The sequence below is a fragment of the Procambarus clarkii genome, chromosome 40, assembly GCF_040958095.1.
Source record: "Procambarus clarkii isolate CNS0578487 chromosome 40, FALCON_Pclarkii_2.0, whole genome shotgun sequence".
NCBI lineage: Eukaryota > Metazoa > Arthropoda > Malacostraca > Decapoda > Cambaridae > Procambarus > Procambarus clarkii.
Window position 1 is genome coordinate 34,634,775 of NC_091189.1, and position 17,989 is coordinate 34,652,763.

The 17,989-nt window shown below is 42.3% G+C and overlaps 1 protein-coding gene across 3 annotated transcripts in view; it reads left to right on the forward strand.

Annotated features, from left to right (window-relative positions):
- The window catches only part of LOC123758114 (uncharacterized), a 92,043-nt gene that overhangs the window by 57,674 nt on the left and 16,380 nt on the right, over window positions 1–17,989 (forward strand). For 2 of the 3 annotated variants that reach the window (XM_069338950.1, XM_069338952.1), the window contains exons 1-2: window positions 1,325–1,393; window positions 12,302–12,450. In XM_069338950.1, the coding sequence (XP_069195051.1) occupies window positions 12,313–12,450 (138 nt within the window). In that variant the 5' untranslated portion in view covers window positions 1,325–1,393; window positions 12,302–12,312. Of the gene's footprint in view, window positions 1–1,324; window positions 1,394–12,301; window positions 12,451–17,989 lie in introns of those variants that run through there. The other variant, XM_069338951.1, reaches the window with a different exon arrangement.

Sequence of the window (17,989 nt, forward strand, 5' to 3'; positions counted from 1 at the left end):
CACAAATTAGGCAAGAAAGCGAAAGGTAAGCAGACTACATTTTCTTGTACTGTTAGAAAGCCTTTGACACAGTACCCCATAAAAGGCTGTTACAAATGTTGGAGCAACAGGCAAGAGTAAAAGGTAAGGTGCTCCAGTGGATAAAGGAGTATCTAAGCAACTGGAAACAGCGAATAACAGTGAGGAGGAGACATCAGAGTGGCGAGATGTCACCAGCGTAGTCCACCAGGGCTCTGTATTTGGACCCATCCTGTTTCTAATAGTTTATATACAAACGATCTTCCAGAGGGTATAGACTTGTTCCTCTCAATGTTTGCTGGTGATGCAAAAATTATGAAGAGGATTAAGAAAGAGAAAGATAGTATGAGGCTATAAGATGAGCAAAACAAACTGAAGGAATGGTCAAACAATTGGCTACTAAAGTTCAACCCAAGTAAATGTACGGTAATAAAACTAGGGGTAGGAAATAAGAGGCCAGACACTGGATACAGAATGGGAGATGAAGTCCTTCACGAAACTGACAGAGAAATCTAATAATTTATATCGCGCCAAACCTGTCTCCTGAAGCCCACATCAAAAGATTATAAGATCAGCCCACATCATATCACACATCGGTGGCGTATGCAAGACTGGCTAACATCAGAACTGCCTTCAGGAACCTGTGAAAGGAATCTTTCAGAACCTTGTATACCGCACATGTAAGACCAATCATGGAATATGCGGTCCCAGAATGGAGCCCGTACTTTGTCAAGCACAAGACGAAGCTGGAAAAAGTTCAAAGCTATGCCACTAGGATAATCCCAGAACAAAGAGTCATGAGTTATGAGGAATGGCTGAAGGAACTTCACCTCACATTCAAGGGGACACATGTGGAAGCTGAGTACCCAAATGAGTCACAAAGACTTTAAAACTAAGTTTTCAGTGTCAGAGTAGTTAGTAAATAGATTGCACTTGGAAGTGATGTTATGGAGGCTGACTCCATATACAGTTTCAAATGTAGATACGATGGAGCCTGAGAAGCTCAGGAATCTGTACATCAGTAGGTTGAGACGCGGGACCAAAGAGCTAAAGATCGACCCTTCCCCGCAAGCACCACTAGGTGAGTACATCAACCCAACACTCACCCCCCCCCCTCCTTCACACACACACACGCGCAACCTTGCAATATACTGCAATGATGGTGGTGTGGTGTGGAAAGTGTGTGATGATGTGGCTCAGAATGGTGGCTTTCCGACAACAGACACATCATCTGGGACACATACGGAAACCCTACAATTATGAACACCTGTGAGCGCTCCCCTTACCAGCGGGAGAGCACAACCACCAGCCATCCAGTCAGAAGCCAAACGTCCTCGTGTCTAACAGCTTCCACAGCGATCTCACCAGCGGTATAGTACGTTGGTACACATTTTGTTTGATGTTTGTGAGGACTGGGTGTTGAGATGGTAGTTGCGAGGGGGGGGGAGGAAAGGGGTTATTAAAATGATAATTAGGAGAAAGGTTAAACAGCATGACTATACAGCACTGGAAAGGGATGTGTGGATTTAGCCCCTGCAATATGTGGACGGAGGGATGGAACGGTACCTAGCAATATGGCCATCAGGGATTGAACTTGGACCCTCCAAGATACAAGACTCTCCTTGCACCGACTAGTCCAAGGAGAAAGAATATAGGTTTGGACTGATAATGGTGATATTCTGATGGTAGTAGTTGTGGTTGGTAGTTGTTATGGTGAGTGGTAGTTATGCTGGGTGGTAGTTATGCTGGGTGGTATGTGTGGTAGGTGTTAGCTGTAGTTGGTGGAAGTTGTGGTGCGAGGCACTTGTGGTGGGGTGATATTTGTGGTGGGTTGATATTTGTGGTGGGGGTGATATTTGTGGTGGGGTGATATTTGTGGTGGGTGATATTTGTGGTGGGGGTGATATTTGTGGTGGGGTGATATTTGTGGTGGGTGATATTTGTGGTGGGTGATAATTGTAGCGGGGTGATATTTGTGGTGGGGTGATATTTGTGGTGGGTGATAATTGTAGCGGGGTGATATTTATGGTGGGGTGATATTTGTGGTGGGGTGATATTTGTGGTGGGGTGATATTTGTGGTGGGGTGATATTTGTGGTGGGTGATAATTGTGGTGGGGTGATATTTGTGGTGGGGTGATATTTATGGTGGGTGATATTTGTGGTGGGGTGATATTTGTGGTGGGGTGATATTTGTGGTGGGGTGATATTTGTGGTGGGGGGATATTTGTGGTGGGGTGATATTTGTGGTGGGTGATATTTGTGGTGGGTGATATTTGTGGTGGGTGATATTTGTGGTGAGTGATATTTGTGGTGGGGTGATATTTGTGGTGGGTGGATATTTGTGGTGGGGTGATATTTGTGGTGGGGGGATATTTGTGGTGGGGTGATATTTGTGTTGGGGTGGTATTTGTGGTGGGGTGATATTTGTGGTTGGTGGTAGTTGTGGTGGAGAGTGAGGAGCAGATGTTGTTAAAAGTGGATTGGTATAGTTATTTTGTGATACTAATCTTATGAATCCTGTTACCAGATACTTCTCTTACACAGTTCATCTACCATAATCTCTATTTCTACCCTTAATCTCTTAAAGCGTAGAAAAAGCTTTGCTCAGGAACCCACTTGAGAGAATATGAGGAAGGGTGAAAAAAGGCCGTCGGATTGTCTAATATAATTATATATGAAATAGAATGGCAATAGTTACACCGGGACCACCACAAGGCCTGACGGCTGAGTGGACGGCGCATGGGATTCGTAGTCGTAAGGGTCCGTGTTCGATCGCCGGCGGAGGAGGAAAGATATGGGCAGAGTTTCTTTCACTGTGATGCGTCTGTTCAGTAGCAGTAAATATGTACCTAGGAGTTAGATATCTGCTTCGGGAGGCTTCCTCTGTGTGTGTGTGTGTGTGTGTACTTACCTAATTGTGCTTGCGGGGGTTGAGCTTTGTCTCTTTGGTCCCGCCTCTCAACTGTCAATCATCTGGTGTACAGATTCATGAGCCTACTGGGCTCTATCATATCTACATTTGAAACTGTGTATGGAGTCAGCCTCCACCACATCACTTCCTAGTGCATTCAAATTATTAACTACTCTGACACTGAATAAATTCTTTTTAACGTCTCTGTGGCTCATCTGGATGCTAAGTTTCCACCTGTGTCGCCTTGTTCGTGTCCCACCCGTGCTAAAGAGTTTGTCTTTGTTCACCCTGTCACTTCCCCTGAGAATTTTGTAGGTGGTTATCATGTCTCACCTTACTCTTCTGTTTTCCAGGGATGTAAGGTTCAGCTCCTCGTAGCTCATTCCTCTCAGTTCCGGGACGAGCCTGGTGGCATACCGCTGGATCTTCTCTAACTTTGTCTTGTGCTTAACTAGGTATGGACTCCAGGCTGGAGCTGCATACTCCAGGATTGGTCTTACATAAGTGGTATACAGGGTGAGTGTGTGTGTGTGTGTGTGTGTGTGTGTGTGTGTGTGTGTGTGTGTGTGTGTGTGTGTGTGTGTGTGTGTGTGTGTGTATGTGTGTGTGTGTATGTGTGTGTGTGTGTATTGACGTAGTTGTTCTTGCGGGGGTTGAGCTGTGCTCTTTTGGCCCGCCTCTCAACTGTCAATCAATCAACTTTAACTACTAATTTTTTTCCCACCTACACACAAATACACAACTAGGAAGCAGCTCCATAACAGCTGTCTAACTCCCAGGTACCTATTTACGGCTATGTAACAGAGGCATCAGGGTGAAATAAACTTTGCCCATATGTTTTTGCCTGGTCCTGGAATCGAACCCAGGCCACAGAATTATGAGTCCTGCGAGCTGTCCGCTCAGCTACCAGACCTCCCCCCGTGTGTGTGTGTGTGTGTGTGTGTGTGTGGAAAAAAAATCAGTTCATTGACTGTGAAGAGGCGAGCCCAAAGATCCAGAGCTCAACCCCTGCAAGCACAACTATGTGAGTACATTAGCATGGCTGGTCATGGTCTGTGTCACAGGTGGAGCAGGAAGGCTTGAGGAGCACCGTGGCGTCCCCACGACTCCTCACGTGTACCACCACTACTCTCAACCATTATTTGTCAAGTGATGTTGTGCTTGATTCACTACCTGACACTTACTCCTAACTTTTGGATTACAGGAAGTCTGAGAGTACTGGTAGTTGTGGATGGGTATAGAGTCGAGGTTGTGGTGATGCGGGTATTGGTGGTGGAAGATGGGGGGAAGGGAGTATAATGTGGCGGTTGTGACGGGAATTCATAAGTGGGAAGTTTGATTTGGTTGTGTGGTGTTGATGGTTGGGTATTTGGCTGAAGTAGTAAGTGAAGGAGTGGAGGGGGGGGGGGGGGGAGGAAGACTGCTAATGGTGATGGTTGTAGATTAATGTGTTACGAGTCGTAGTTGTGACAGGTGTGTGTGTGTGTGTGGTGCGGCATTATTGGCGATGGCAATGGTAGAGCTGGTAGTGGTGGTAATGGTTTTGATGATTGTGATGGCAGTGGCGATTGTTCTGGTAGCGCTAGTAATAGTGACGGTAGTTATGGTACTGGTACAACTTGCTCGACCTATACATAACACCGCAAGCAACAAATAACGCAACATTTCCATGCTAAATAATATCAGAGATCACATACCAATCTGCTTCCCAGTCCCTACCACCTACAGGTTACCAATAAATAGTTTGAGAATCGGCTGCTTCTGCTATCTAACTCAGCCCACTTGACTAATACTACCACATCAGTAGTAGGGAAGACGACTAAGCAGTAAATGCTGGTTTTGAGCCTCATTTACAGCTATGCCGTCACCTTAAAAAGGGTAGAGGACCCATCTTAGGAAAATATTTACGTTAAGCGGTTTCCTGTCTTAGGGTAATTTTTGTTTTTTTCAGAGTCCCCAATTTTCTTCTATGGAGTTTAAAGATTTTTCATTGGAACAAAAATCCTTACTGCATTCTTAATATTTTTTTATAGGAAAAAAATACTCTGTCATGTTAAGGAATTCTTATGAAGAAAATATACTCACTCTACTGCACCCATTTAAGAGAAAAGTTAAGGTCGAAGGAAGTCCATTTTCGAAGGATATGTTTATTAGGAGTTTGTTTAGTAATTACTAGTATTAAACATTAGTTCTTAGATCCGGTTGTATACATTTATATGAGTAGTTTCGTTATTAACAATTCAATTTCCCTAAAATTTCAAATAGTCATATTTCGAAAGTAGTTGGAAAAGAAAATAGAGTTACCGAGTTCCAGCTCTTGTCCCCACCTTAGTTTACACTTATAACTTTGCTATTTTCAGACCGATTCTCTCAAAATTTATAAAGTTATATTTCAGATGTATTAAATAAAATCACGGTAGTTACCGAGCTCTGGCTCCTGTCCTCCGCCTCTGATCACTCTTATAGCTTTGCTATTAACAGTTTATTTCCGCAAAATTTAAAACAGTTATATCCGACATAGTAAAAAAGAACAATTTAGTTACAAAGCTCCTGATCTTGTCCCCACCTTAATTGTCTCGTTATTAACAGATCAATTCCCCTGAGAGTTAAAAATATAGTTATTTCAGACTCATAAGAAGAAATGAGATAGTTACGATTCTCTGGCTCATGTCTTCTGCTTAGTTCAATATTCACAAAACTTAGTTATTTCAGAACAAGTGAGTTAGCTCTGTACTTTCACCCTTATCAAAGTAAACATATTTCCCAGATCAAAGTACATAGTCTTTCCAGAAGCCAAGTGTCTATCTACCCTGCCCTGTCCTATCACTGTTGTGACGGTAAAGCGTTGGTGTTCGGCTGTTTCAAAAGCTAGGGGCAGGGCCTCGTCACATAATCAAAAAAAAAGAGAAAAGTTGGTCCTTTCGTCTGTGGTAAGGTAATGGGAAGACACACAAAACACAAGTATATAAACAATGAAATTTTAATTACTCTAGAAAAACAAGACATGAATAAAGGTAATCTCATAAAATATGCAGGATAAGTCAACAAGCAAAAATAACATGAATAATCACTGGCAAATGAAAAGTTACGCTAAGACAAGTAAGTTACAGTGATAGTAAAATAAAATATGAGTGCTGGAATACTGGCTTCGAGCTGCCACCTCCCTTAGTACATGAAAGCCAAGGCTTAGTCTACCAGCAAGAGATGTCAACTGCATGGAGCACTGAGATATTCTGACGAGACTGGCGCACTGCAGCCCAGACGTCGACTTGTGGTGGTGGCGGAGGGCAGGTGCAACGAGACACCAGCCAATCAGCAACAAGCAGGCAGAGGATGAGCAGTCAGCTGGTTACAACGGTGGCCAGGTGTGCTGGGTACGATTTGCTCTCTGGGCAAAACGTTTGGCGATACTTGGTGAACGTATCTTCTATTTAGTATCTTGTATATTGACGTAATTATGTAGGGAAGAGCAGGCTCAATCTCTCTTGAAAGAGATTATCGTCACACTGTAAACACCAGTTATAAACCCTCTTCAATACACATGTGTGTATGTGTACATAGGTATATAAAATTAACAATTTTATGGTATTGACAACCTGTCATAACATGCCATATCTCCCTCCCTCCATTTCCCCCCTAACCCCCTGCAACACTTCCTTCACTCGTGATCATCACACCTAGGAAAAGCTTTGCCCAGGAACCCACTTGAGAGAATATGAGGAAGGGTGAAAAAAGGCCGTCGGGATATCTAATATAATTTATTATATGAAATAGAATGGCAATAGTTACAATTTTTAACAAATCCCACTTGTGTAATTTGGCTGCCCTTACCAGTACTGGACCGGACCAAACTGGTCACCCTCAACAACTCATCCCCAGCCTATGTCTCTAACTCCGAATCATCACTACAACTCTCTACACTTGGTTAGTCTCCCATATTATACTCTCACTCTTCAGACTAGATCCGGGTCACCAAGATCACATCGGGTCCCCCACAAGGCCTGACGGCTGAGTGGACAGCGCTCGGGATTCGTAGTCCTAAGGGTCCGTGTTCGAACCCCGGCGGAGGAGGAAGCAAATGGGCAGAGTTTCTTTCACTCTGGTGCGTCTGTTCAGTAGCAGTAAATACGTACCTATGAGTTAGACAGCTGCTACGGGAGGCTTCCTCTGTGTGTGTGTGTGTTATACTCGTCTAATTGTGCTTGCGGGGGTTGAGCTCTGGCTCTTTGGTCCCGTCATTCAACAGGTGTACAGATTCCTGAGCCTATTGGGCTATCATATCTACACTTGAAACTGTATATGGAGTCAGCCTCCACCACATCACTTCCTAATGCATTCCATTTGTCAACCACTCTTACATAAAAAAGTTCTAATATCTCTGTGGCTCATTTGGGCACTCAGTTTCCACCTGTGTCCCCTAGTGCGTATGTCACTTGTGTTAAATAGACTGTCTTTATCTACCCTCTCAATTCCCTTGAGAATCTTGAATGTGGTGATCATATCCCCCCTAACTCTTCTGTCTTCCAGCGAAGTGAGGTTTAATTCCCGTAGTCTCTCCTCGTAGCTCATACCTGTGTGTGTGTGTGTTTACTAGTTGTGTTTTGCGGGGGATGAGCTTTGCTCTTTCGGCCCGCCTCTCAACTGTCAATCAACTGTTTACTAACTACTTTTTTTTTTCCACACCACACACACACACCCTAGGAAGCAGCCCGTGACAGCTGACTAACTCCCAGGTACCTATTTACTGCTAGGTAACAGGGGCACTTAGGGTGAAAGAAACTTTGCCCATTTGTTTCTGCCTCGTGCGGGAATCGAACCTGCGCCACAGAATTACGAGTCCTGCGCGCTATCCACCAGGCTACGAGGCCCCACACCAGCCTGTGTGTGTGTGTGTGTGTGTGTGTGTGTGTGTGTGTGTGTGTGTGTGTGTGTGTGTGTGTGTGTGTGTGTGTGGTGTACTCACCTAATTGTGCTTGTGGGGGTTGAGCTTTGTCTCTTTGGTCCCGCCTCTCAACTGTCAATCAACTGGTGTACAGATTCCTGAGCCTACTGGGCTCTATCATATCTACATTTAAAACTGTGTATGGAGTCAGCCTCCACCACATCACTTCCTTTTTTTTTGGGGGGGGGGGGTGAGTAAAGAGGAAGGAGAGGCATAGGTGAAGGGAAGTATAGAAGTGGGAAATACAGTGAGAGGTATGAAAGCAGGCGGGCTGTCCGCCTTTCTGACACGATGTGTGGGTGTTGACAGCTGAGCTAAGCTGGCTCCCTCTTGTCAGGGAGCTGTGAGTGTGAGAGGTTCTTCACATGTGTTTCACCACATATGGATGTCTATATATGAATACAGTGTAGCATTCATATATAATATATACATACACCCTCGTACTCACATATATATACCCATTTACATATGCAAATACATAACTATACTCATACATAATAATTTTTTCAATTATGGGGGGAAGGATATCTGGTTAGTATATCATCTGGGAATAATGCATCGTGGGGCTGGGTTTTCATCTAGTGAATCGAGGCTCTTGGGCCACCAGCTGTGGGAGCGGGGCGTCTCATCTTGGAGCAATCTTTCAAGCATTGGGTCCTCTAACATTTCGATGGTGTTCCACACCCTGATGACTTGGTGCTGCAGTCTGATGTTTAGTGGCTGTATGTTCAGGAGTTCATGGAGCTCCTGGATTGTCTGATCATATGGTGGACGGTGTTTTGCTGCTCTCCTTAGTGCCTTATTTTGCACTGCTTGCAGTTTCTGCATGTTAGTTTTCTTTATGGTGTGTAGTGGTACTGGGGGATATTCAAGATGCGGCCGAACTAGAGCCTTATATGTGGATCTGAATGTTAGTACTGAGGCTTCGGAATCTTGCTGCTTTGGCTTTGTTTAGTCGGTCCCTTACATGAATTTGTATCCCTGTTCTATTTATCATAAGTCCGAGTATTCTGCCTACCTCCCCGTATTGGATCGGATGGTTGTCAAAGATGATGGGGTCCGGGTTTCTTTTCGCAATGTGTATTATCTGAAACTATTGCTTGTTGGTGCTAATTTTCCATTGCTTCTCAAAGTTGTTTATGAGTTCAATTGCCGCCTTGGTCTTGTCGGCTAGAAGCGGCTTTGATGGTCCCGGTTGGCATATTATTTGGGTGACATCGTCAGCGTATGTGATGTATTCTCCATGTTGGGGTTGGGGTAGGTCAGCTGTATATATGTTGAATAGAGTGGGGGAGAGGCAGCTTCCTTGTGGTACTCCACTTTTCAGTTCTATTACGTCACCCAAGTAGCTGCCGATATTAAGCCTAGCAGTTCTGTTGTCTATAAAGCTGCAGAGAGTAGCAGTAAATCTCTCAGGAAGCCCTAGTTCAGATATCTTATATTTTAGGCCTGTGTGCGACACTTTGTCGAAGGCTTTCGAAAAGTCTCTAAGCACTATATTACACTGATCTTTTTCGACACTGCGTTGGCTATATGCTCGTAGATCAGGGCTATAGCTGTATGGGCCCCTCTGCGGTTTCTAAACCCATACTGCCTGGTGTTATACTTTCCTTCCTCCTCCATGTACTTCACAAGTCTCTGATTGATAATTTTTTCGAATATTTTACCTGGTACTTCGAGGAGGGAAATTGGCCTGTAGTTTTCAGTTTGGGTTGGGGGTTTACCTGGCTTGGGGATTAATCTTATTGTGGCATTCTTGAAGTATATGGGGAAAAGTCCAGATGCAAGAGCTGCATTTATTATACATGTGTATTGATGGAGAGCAATCACTGGTAGGTTGGATAATACCATCTTATTTATCTTGCTATTGAACGGCGCCTTGATCTTGAAACCCATAATTGTTTTCCACTTCCACTTAATCATAATGCATATAATCACTTCCTAGTGCATTCCATTTATTAGCTACTCTGACATTGAAAAAAATCTTTCTAACGGCTCTGTGGCTCATCTGGGTATTAAGTTTCCACCTGTGTCCCCTTGTTCGTGTCCCACCCGTGCTGAAGAGTTTGTCTTTGTCCACCCTGTCAATTCCCCTGAGAATTTTGTAGGTGATTATCATGTCTTCCCTTACTCTTCTGTTTTCCAGGGATGTGAGGTTCAGCTCCTTTAGCCTTTCCTCGTAGCTCATTCCTCGAAGTTTTGGGACGAACCTGGTGGCATACCGCTGGATCTTCTCTAAGCAAACTTTGTCTAACTTTGTGTTTAACTAGGTATGGACTCCAGGCTGGAGCTGCATACTCCAGGATTGGTCTTACATAAGTGGTATACAGGGTATGTGGTGTGTGTACTCACCTAGTTGTGTTTGTGGGGGTTGAGCTCTGGCTCTTTGGTCCCGCCTCTCAACCGTCAATCAACAGGTGTACAGATTCATGAGCCTATCGGGCTCTGTCATATCTACACTTGAAACTGTGTATGGAGTCAGCCTCCACCACATCACTTCCTAATGCATTCCATTTGTCAACCACTCTGACACTAAAAAAGTTCTTTCTAATATCTCTGTGGCTCATTTGGGCACTCAGTTTCCACCTGTGTCCCCTTGTGCGTGTTCCCCTTGTGTTAAATAGACTGTCTTTATCTACCCTATCAATCCCCTTCAGAATCTTGAATGTGGTGATCATGTCCCCCCTAACTCTTCTGTCTTCCAACGAAGTGAGGTTTAATTCCCGTAGTCTCTCCTCGTAGCTCATACCTCTCAGCTCGGGTACTAGTCTGGTGGCAAACCTTTGAACCTTTTCCAGTTTAGTCTTATCCTTGACTAGATATGGACTCCATGCTGGGGCTGCATACTCCAGGATTGGCCTGACATATATGGTATACAAAGTTCTGAATGATTCTTTACACAAGTTTCTGAATGCCGTTCGTATGTTGGCCAGCCTGGCATATGCCGCTGATGTTATCCGCTTGATATGTGCTGCAGGAGACAGGTCTGGCGTGATATCAACCCCCAAGTCTTTTTCCTTCTCTGACTCCTGAAGAATTTCCTCTCCCAGATGATACCTTGTATCTGGCCTCCTGCTCCCTACACCTATCTTCATTACATTACATTTGGTTGGGTTAAACTCTAACAACCATTTGTTCGACCATTCCTTCAGCTTGTCTAGGTCTTCTTGAAGCCTCAAACAGTCCTCTTCTGTTTTAATCCTTCTCATAATTTTAGCATCGTCCGCAAACATTGAGAGAAATGAATCGATACCCTCCGGGAGATCATTTACATATATCAGAAACAAGATAGGACCGAGTACAGAGCCCTGTGGGACTCCACTGGTGACTTCACGCCAATCGGAGGTCTCACCCCTCACCGTAACTGTGTGTGTGTGTGTGTGTGTGTGTGTGTGTGTGTGTGTGTGTGTGTGTGTGTGTGTGTGTGTACTCACCTATTTATGCATGCAGGATCGAGCATTGACTCTTGGATCCCGCCTTTCCAGCTATCGGTTGTTTACAGCAATGACTCCTGTCCCATTTCCCTATCATACCTAGTTTTAAAAGTATGAATAGTATTTGCTTCCACAATCTGTTCCCCAAGTGCATTCCATTTTTCCACTACTCTCACGCTAAAAGAAAACTTCCTAACATCTCTGTGACTCATCTGAGTTTCCAGTTTCCACCCATGTCCCCTCGTTCTGTTATTATTACGTGTGAACATTTCATCTATTTCCACTTTGTCAATTCCCTTGAGTATTTTATATGTCCCTATCATATCTCCTCTCTCCCTTCTTTTCTCTAGTGTCGTAAGGTTCAGTTCCTTCAGACGCTCTTCATATCCCATCCCTCATAACTCTTGGACAAGCCTCGTCGCAAACCTCTGAACTTTCTCCAGTTTCTTTATGTGTTTCTTCAGGTGGAGGCTCCATGATGGCGCCGCATACTCCAAGACGGGTCTCACGTAGGCAGTGTAAAGCGCCCTAAAAGCCTCCTCATTTAGGTTTCTGAATGAAGTTCTAATTTTCGCCAGTGTAGAGTACGCTGCTGTCGTTATCCTATTTATGTGTGCCTCAGGAGTTAGATTAGGTGTCACATCCACTCCCAGGTCTCTTTCTCGAATCGTTACAGGTAAGCTGTTCCCCTGAATCTTGAGCTGTGCTCTTTTGGCCCGCCTCTCAGCTGTCAATCAATAAACTGTAACTACTAAATTTTTTTCCCACCCACAGACAAATACACACCCAGGAAGCAGCTCCATAACAGCTGGCTAACTCCCAGGTACCTATTTACTGTTCTGTAACGGAAGCATCAGGGTGAAAGAAACTTTGCCCATTTGTTTTTGCCTGGTCCGGGAATCGAACCCGGGCCACAGAATTACGAGTACTGTAACTTCCTGCGTTACTTTCTCACTGCCTACTTTCTCATACACCCTTCACTCTCTCTCTCAAAGATCTGGTCGACATGATGAGGACGGTTCCTGTGGCCTCAGCGCTCCTGACAGCCATAGTGGTCGTTACTGTGGTTTTCTTCAACCGTCCAGTTGTGCGAGACGACCACAGGAATAGAAAAGACAACTATTCTGCTCTCCAGAAACAAATGGTGAGATTAACTAATTGCACTATGTAATTTTTTTATCCATGGTTAGTGTTATTAACTAACTGCTTATGCCTCCGATGCATTTAAAATGACAATTATTCCCCTCAAACTTTGGTCTGACTTTTGGTTAGAGTTTAGGGAAGATGTCATTGACGGGCACTTGAAGGCTGCCGGTTCCTTACTAGAGCTGTGACAAGTACCTTCAAGACGTCTTCCTTAACCTGTCTGAGGCGGAGGTCAAGGCAAAGTTCGAGGGGAACAGAACTATCAGGGGAAAACCCCAAGCCGTTACGTCTATATTGTACATTAAAGGGAACAGAATATGGAATTTGGGATGGGACGGAGGGAAGGAATGGTGTCAAACACAACTTTTACCTAGAATTATGGCTCGTGTCATGTTAGGTGGTGCTTATATAATAATGATGGTAGTTAATGAGTGTCATGTTATTGAATCAAGTCTGACTGTCCTGTTGGGAAACCAATCATATTTGCACGTGATTCGCATGTTTGTAACTTTCGAATTGCTAAGGAACTTATAGTTCGGCCCGACATGCATATGTTGGTGATTGTCGTCTTGCTGAATGATGCCCAGTAGTTTAAAACATAGGACATTGCCGTATGCATGAGAACACTGCAATAGGTGTTGGAAATTTTCCAACACTAATACATCATATCTTGTATTATAATACATCATCATTGTATTAATCGTAGTGATTACTAAACCTACTAATTTGTAGAACTAATTCAATGAATGTTTCTATTACGAAGCAATATTTGCCAAATTCTTCCTACAGTCAGAATGACGCCGGGAGGTATCGACAGGCTAAAACATGAATTCTCTCCACATTTAGTTGCATCTAAACAGAGTTTAGTTAGTTACATTCCTTTACTAAGGATCATCGTTTATTTAGTTGATTATTTACATAGCATATTATTGCTTACTGAATTCGTTAATTTAGGTGTATTAATAACTACAGTGGAAATTATTATAGTATAAAACAATATATAATATTCCTTTCATTTATTTTGTGCAGTCTTAGTAAGCTAAATCGCACTATGCAAAAATTATATTGCGCCTTAGTATAAATATAAGTGATATAAATATCAGTCACAAGTCTTCACTTCCCTGATTAATAATAAGTAAATAAAATACTTTAAGCTCGAGATCACTTTGAGTGTTCCGCGCATGCGTATCGCAGCCAGGGAGGAAGGAGAGTCCACTTGCGTGGAGGACGCCATATTAGCAGCGTGAGAGAGATCACCTGCAGATCCAGCTGATAAAGTTTTGTCTAGGAGTTTAATGTAGTAACGTCCTATTAAGGTTTGACAAAGTATGCATACGTAACAAACTGGTAGGTTACTCGTCATCAAGTGGCATGAAGACCCTGAAACCAATAGTTAGTTCAGGTCTATTTACGGTCTCCTCTCTTGCAATATTCCGTAATTTATATAGGAATTTATAGTTTATTCATTTCTGCAGAAGAATTCTGCAGTGACAGATATTTAGGAAGAATTCCGTATTAAATGTATCTGTAATTAGTTACGTAGAAGAGTTTTACATTGTAATTGCCTTCCAGCTCCCGAGGCCACGTCAAGCGAGGTGCTAGGCTTCCCCACTTTCACGTGCAACAATTTGTCAGACGCAACACGTCGTCAGTGGAGTGTGGCAACCGATTTCATCTCTCTTAATTTCATAGCTAAGCTGTTAATTGTTATTGTAGAGAAATAACCAATGTAGATACTTTAATGATCTAATAAGATCAATTATACTAACCCATTTATTTGACCATATACATGGCCTTATTATTGTAGTATTTTGAGGTACATTTCCCTCTAATTATTCTTATATAATCAATTTAATTTACTTACATATTAATCTGGCAAAGAACCAGCGCCAGAATCATGCTTGGGATATATTAATCTTTTTGCATGTAACCTCCCATTTCAGGTGAGCAGATTTGATTCATAACATACAGACCCCTTGAATATTCAATGTAATATTAATTAAAACATCCATAGGACACTAGTTCCTGTAGTTAAATATCAAACCATTTGCTCTACTCTCTATTCTACTTTGTCTAAAAAAGTGGTGGTCCTTCGTAAGTTATCGAAATAGTATCCATTTAAATGATGTACTTGAGTCAAGTTTTCCCACAATAGGCATGAGAACACTGCAACAGGCATTAGAACATTGCAATAGACCTATGGACTTATGAGGGACCATATGAATGTAACTCTTAAAATTTTCCTGAATTAAAAGGATTTCTTCCTAGTTTTGTATTCAGTTGATATATCCTCTTAGAAGAATGGGAAGCGACTCATTTGTTTATACTGTATAAGAAATAATGTGTGTACTCAGCTGGTTGTATTCACCTAGTTGTGCTTGCGGGGGTTGAGCGTTGGCTCTCTGGTCCCGCCTCTCATCTGTCAATCAATTGATGGTTCCTGAGTCTATTGGGCTTTATCCTATCTAAATTTCAAACTGTGTATGGAGTAAAAGTTATTTCTAATATCTCTGTGGCTCATTTGGGCACCCAATTTCCACCTGCGTGTGTTCCTTGTATTAAATAGCCTGTCTTGATTTACCCTATCAATTCCTTTGAGAATCTGTGGTGATTACCACAGACCCAATAGAATCTGTGGTAGTGGACCCAATACCCAACCTACTGCCCGCAGGCTGGGTATTGGGTCCGCTACCACCTGTTTGATGGGTATCAAAATCAAATCAAATAAACAAAAAACAAAATGGCGGAAATCACCAGCAGTTTTACAAGTTGGTTAACAAAACTGTATTGTTTGAAAATAGCAAGACATGGGATGACTTGATAAGTCATTTAGGGTGGGGGGGGGGGCTAAGGTAGGTTACATGGAGTTTATTAGGTAATACTTCGTTTTTCCTCTTAAACTGATTGAGAGGTACAACCATTTTTCATGATTGGGAAGGTCACTCCACATTCTGGGTCCCTTGATTTCTAGAGCATTACTAATTTTGTTAGGTCGCACTTTAGGAATATCAAATAGGTATTTGTCTCTGGTGTGGTGCCCATGGGTTCTGTTACAACCTTCTAGGAAGCGTTCAAGGTCAGGATTGGCATTACAGTTCAGAGTATAAATATATAGAATACACTTGAGAGGATGTGTAGTGACTTAATATCTAACACATTCAAAAACTTAAGTAAAGGTACCAAGACCTGTCTGGGGCCAGAGTTTGATATTGTTCTAATAGCAGCTTTGTGTTGACTAATTAGAAGACGTAGAAGATTTTGGGTTGTAGAACGCCAAGCATAAATATCATAATTCAGATAAGGATAGATGAGAGAGTAATTGAGCGTCACCAGGCCAGGGCGAGGTACATAATATCTGATCTTTGGAAGAATGTCAACAGTATTAGATTTTTTTTTTGCAATATTTTGAATGTGGCCCTGGAAATTAAGCTTGTTATCGATGAGAACACCAACACCAAGAATACCATCTATTTTGTTACTAATTTGGATATTGTTCATTCGTAGATTAAATTGATCTGAGGATTTATTACCAAATAAACTATAAAATATTTTGTGAATGTTAAGGGTGAGCTTGTTAGCAGGTAGCCAAAAATGGACTTTATTTAGTTCAGAATTCACTATCATTCAGAGTAAGAAGGTTAGGACTAGAGAAAATGAAAGTTGTGTCGTCAGCAAATAAAATTGGGTTGACGTGTTGAGAGGCATATGGAAGGTCATTAAGGTAGATGAGCAAAAGGAGAGGGCCAAGTATGCTGCCCTGTGGAACACCCAATGTTGTTGGGTAGAGTGGGAGCAATGGAATTATTCACAGAAACATACTGGAGCCTATCACTAAGGTAAGACTAAATGTTTTGGAGGGAGTGACCTCTGACTCAATAATGATGTAATATAAGAAGAAGGTTTTGGTGGTTAACAGTGTCAAAAGCCTTACGTAGGTCAACAAATAAACGAACAGGGAACTTATTTTTATCAAGAGCTGCATGCATCAAGTTAATCATACTAATCAGTGCATCGTTAGTGCTTCTTTTGGGTCTAAAGCCATATTAGCAAGAACTAAGTATATCGTGTTTGGTTAGATAAGAGTAAAGCTGCATGTAGAATAGGTTTTCAGATATTTTTGACATGGTTGGCAGACTTGATATAGGTCTGAAATTATGTACATGAGTGAGATTACCACATTTATGGACTGGGGGTTACTCTCGCTTTTCTTTTTTTTTTTTTTAGAATATCCGGAAAGGTTTGGAGTTCAAGTGATATGTTGTAAAGCAATGCAATGGCAGGAGCAAGAAATCTAGAGTTTTTTCCTCCAGATTTGTCCTCAGTAGATATCCATTTTGCCTCTTTAGGGATAATAGAGTAGGATATATGTTCAATTTTGATTTTAATTTACATGTTCAATAATTAATTGTATAATTGGTTCAGTGGTATTTAGTTAATTCCCGTTTTTAATATATTTTCCTACTTGGTCATTTTTATATCTGGTTGAGGGTTAACTTGGAAAGTTCCTGTGTTCTCCTCCATCTTATGAATATTAAAGTCGCTCTTGAATTCTCCCTTCAGTTCAGTATGATTACAGTATTAATCCATTAAGATTTATTTGCTTGCCCCTTTGAGTTCCATGATTACTGAGTCCCTTCCTTCCTGGGGAAACAATAATATAGACACATTCATTTATGTTTGGGAAGGTGGTGGCAGTGTTTTAATGATTTTAATTATTAGTTATAAATTAATAACCCCTATTCTTATTGTGTCTTCCTCATTTAATATTCAGCTTATATTCGTGGCAGTCCAGTGAGGGGTCATACTGGACTATAACAGTGTTAAGCTGGGGTATTGCGTGAAGAGGGAAAGAGTAGAGAGACGTAGGGTTAAGGGTTATTACAACAATGGTAGCGTTAAGAACTATTACAATGTTGGATATTACACCGACGGCACTTTGATGGTAATCTTGGGCATAGTCATGTTATCAAATCACCTCCTATTTGTGGGGCCACGTGAGCAACACAAATGCGAACAAGCCTGAATGGTTCCCCAGGCATATATGCAACTGAAAACCAGATGCATAGTGTTCCTGGCAATATTGGTTCGAGTCACTTCTGGGGTGACTCGAACTCCCTTTTATTAATAATAAAATATAATAATATATATATATATATAAGCCTATACTTGCATAAACCACAAGTGAAGATAAACAATCTTTGGACAACACCCACCAGTGGGACTCGAACCCAGAAAGCACAACTACCTTCCAGTAGCTGGCATAACTAGTATGCTTTAACCCACTACGCCATCAGACCTTACAAAAGAAGTAGATAGTTCGAGATATATATATCTCAAACATCTCTACCTCCCGAAGGCACCAGATGAGTGAGGGGTCAGTCTGCATTTTTCGTCAAGCCACTGTCAATGTGAGAGAACTCGTGTCCAGCTTATAAGCCTATACTTGCATAAACCACAAGTGAAGATAAACAATCTTTGGACAACACCCACCAGTGGGACTCGAACCCAGAAAGCACAACTACCTTCCAGTAGCTGGC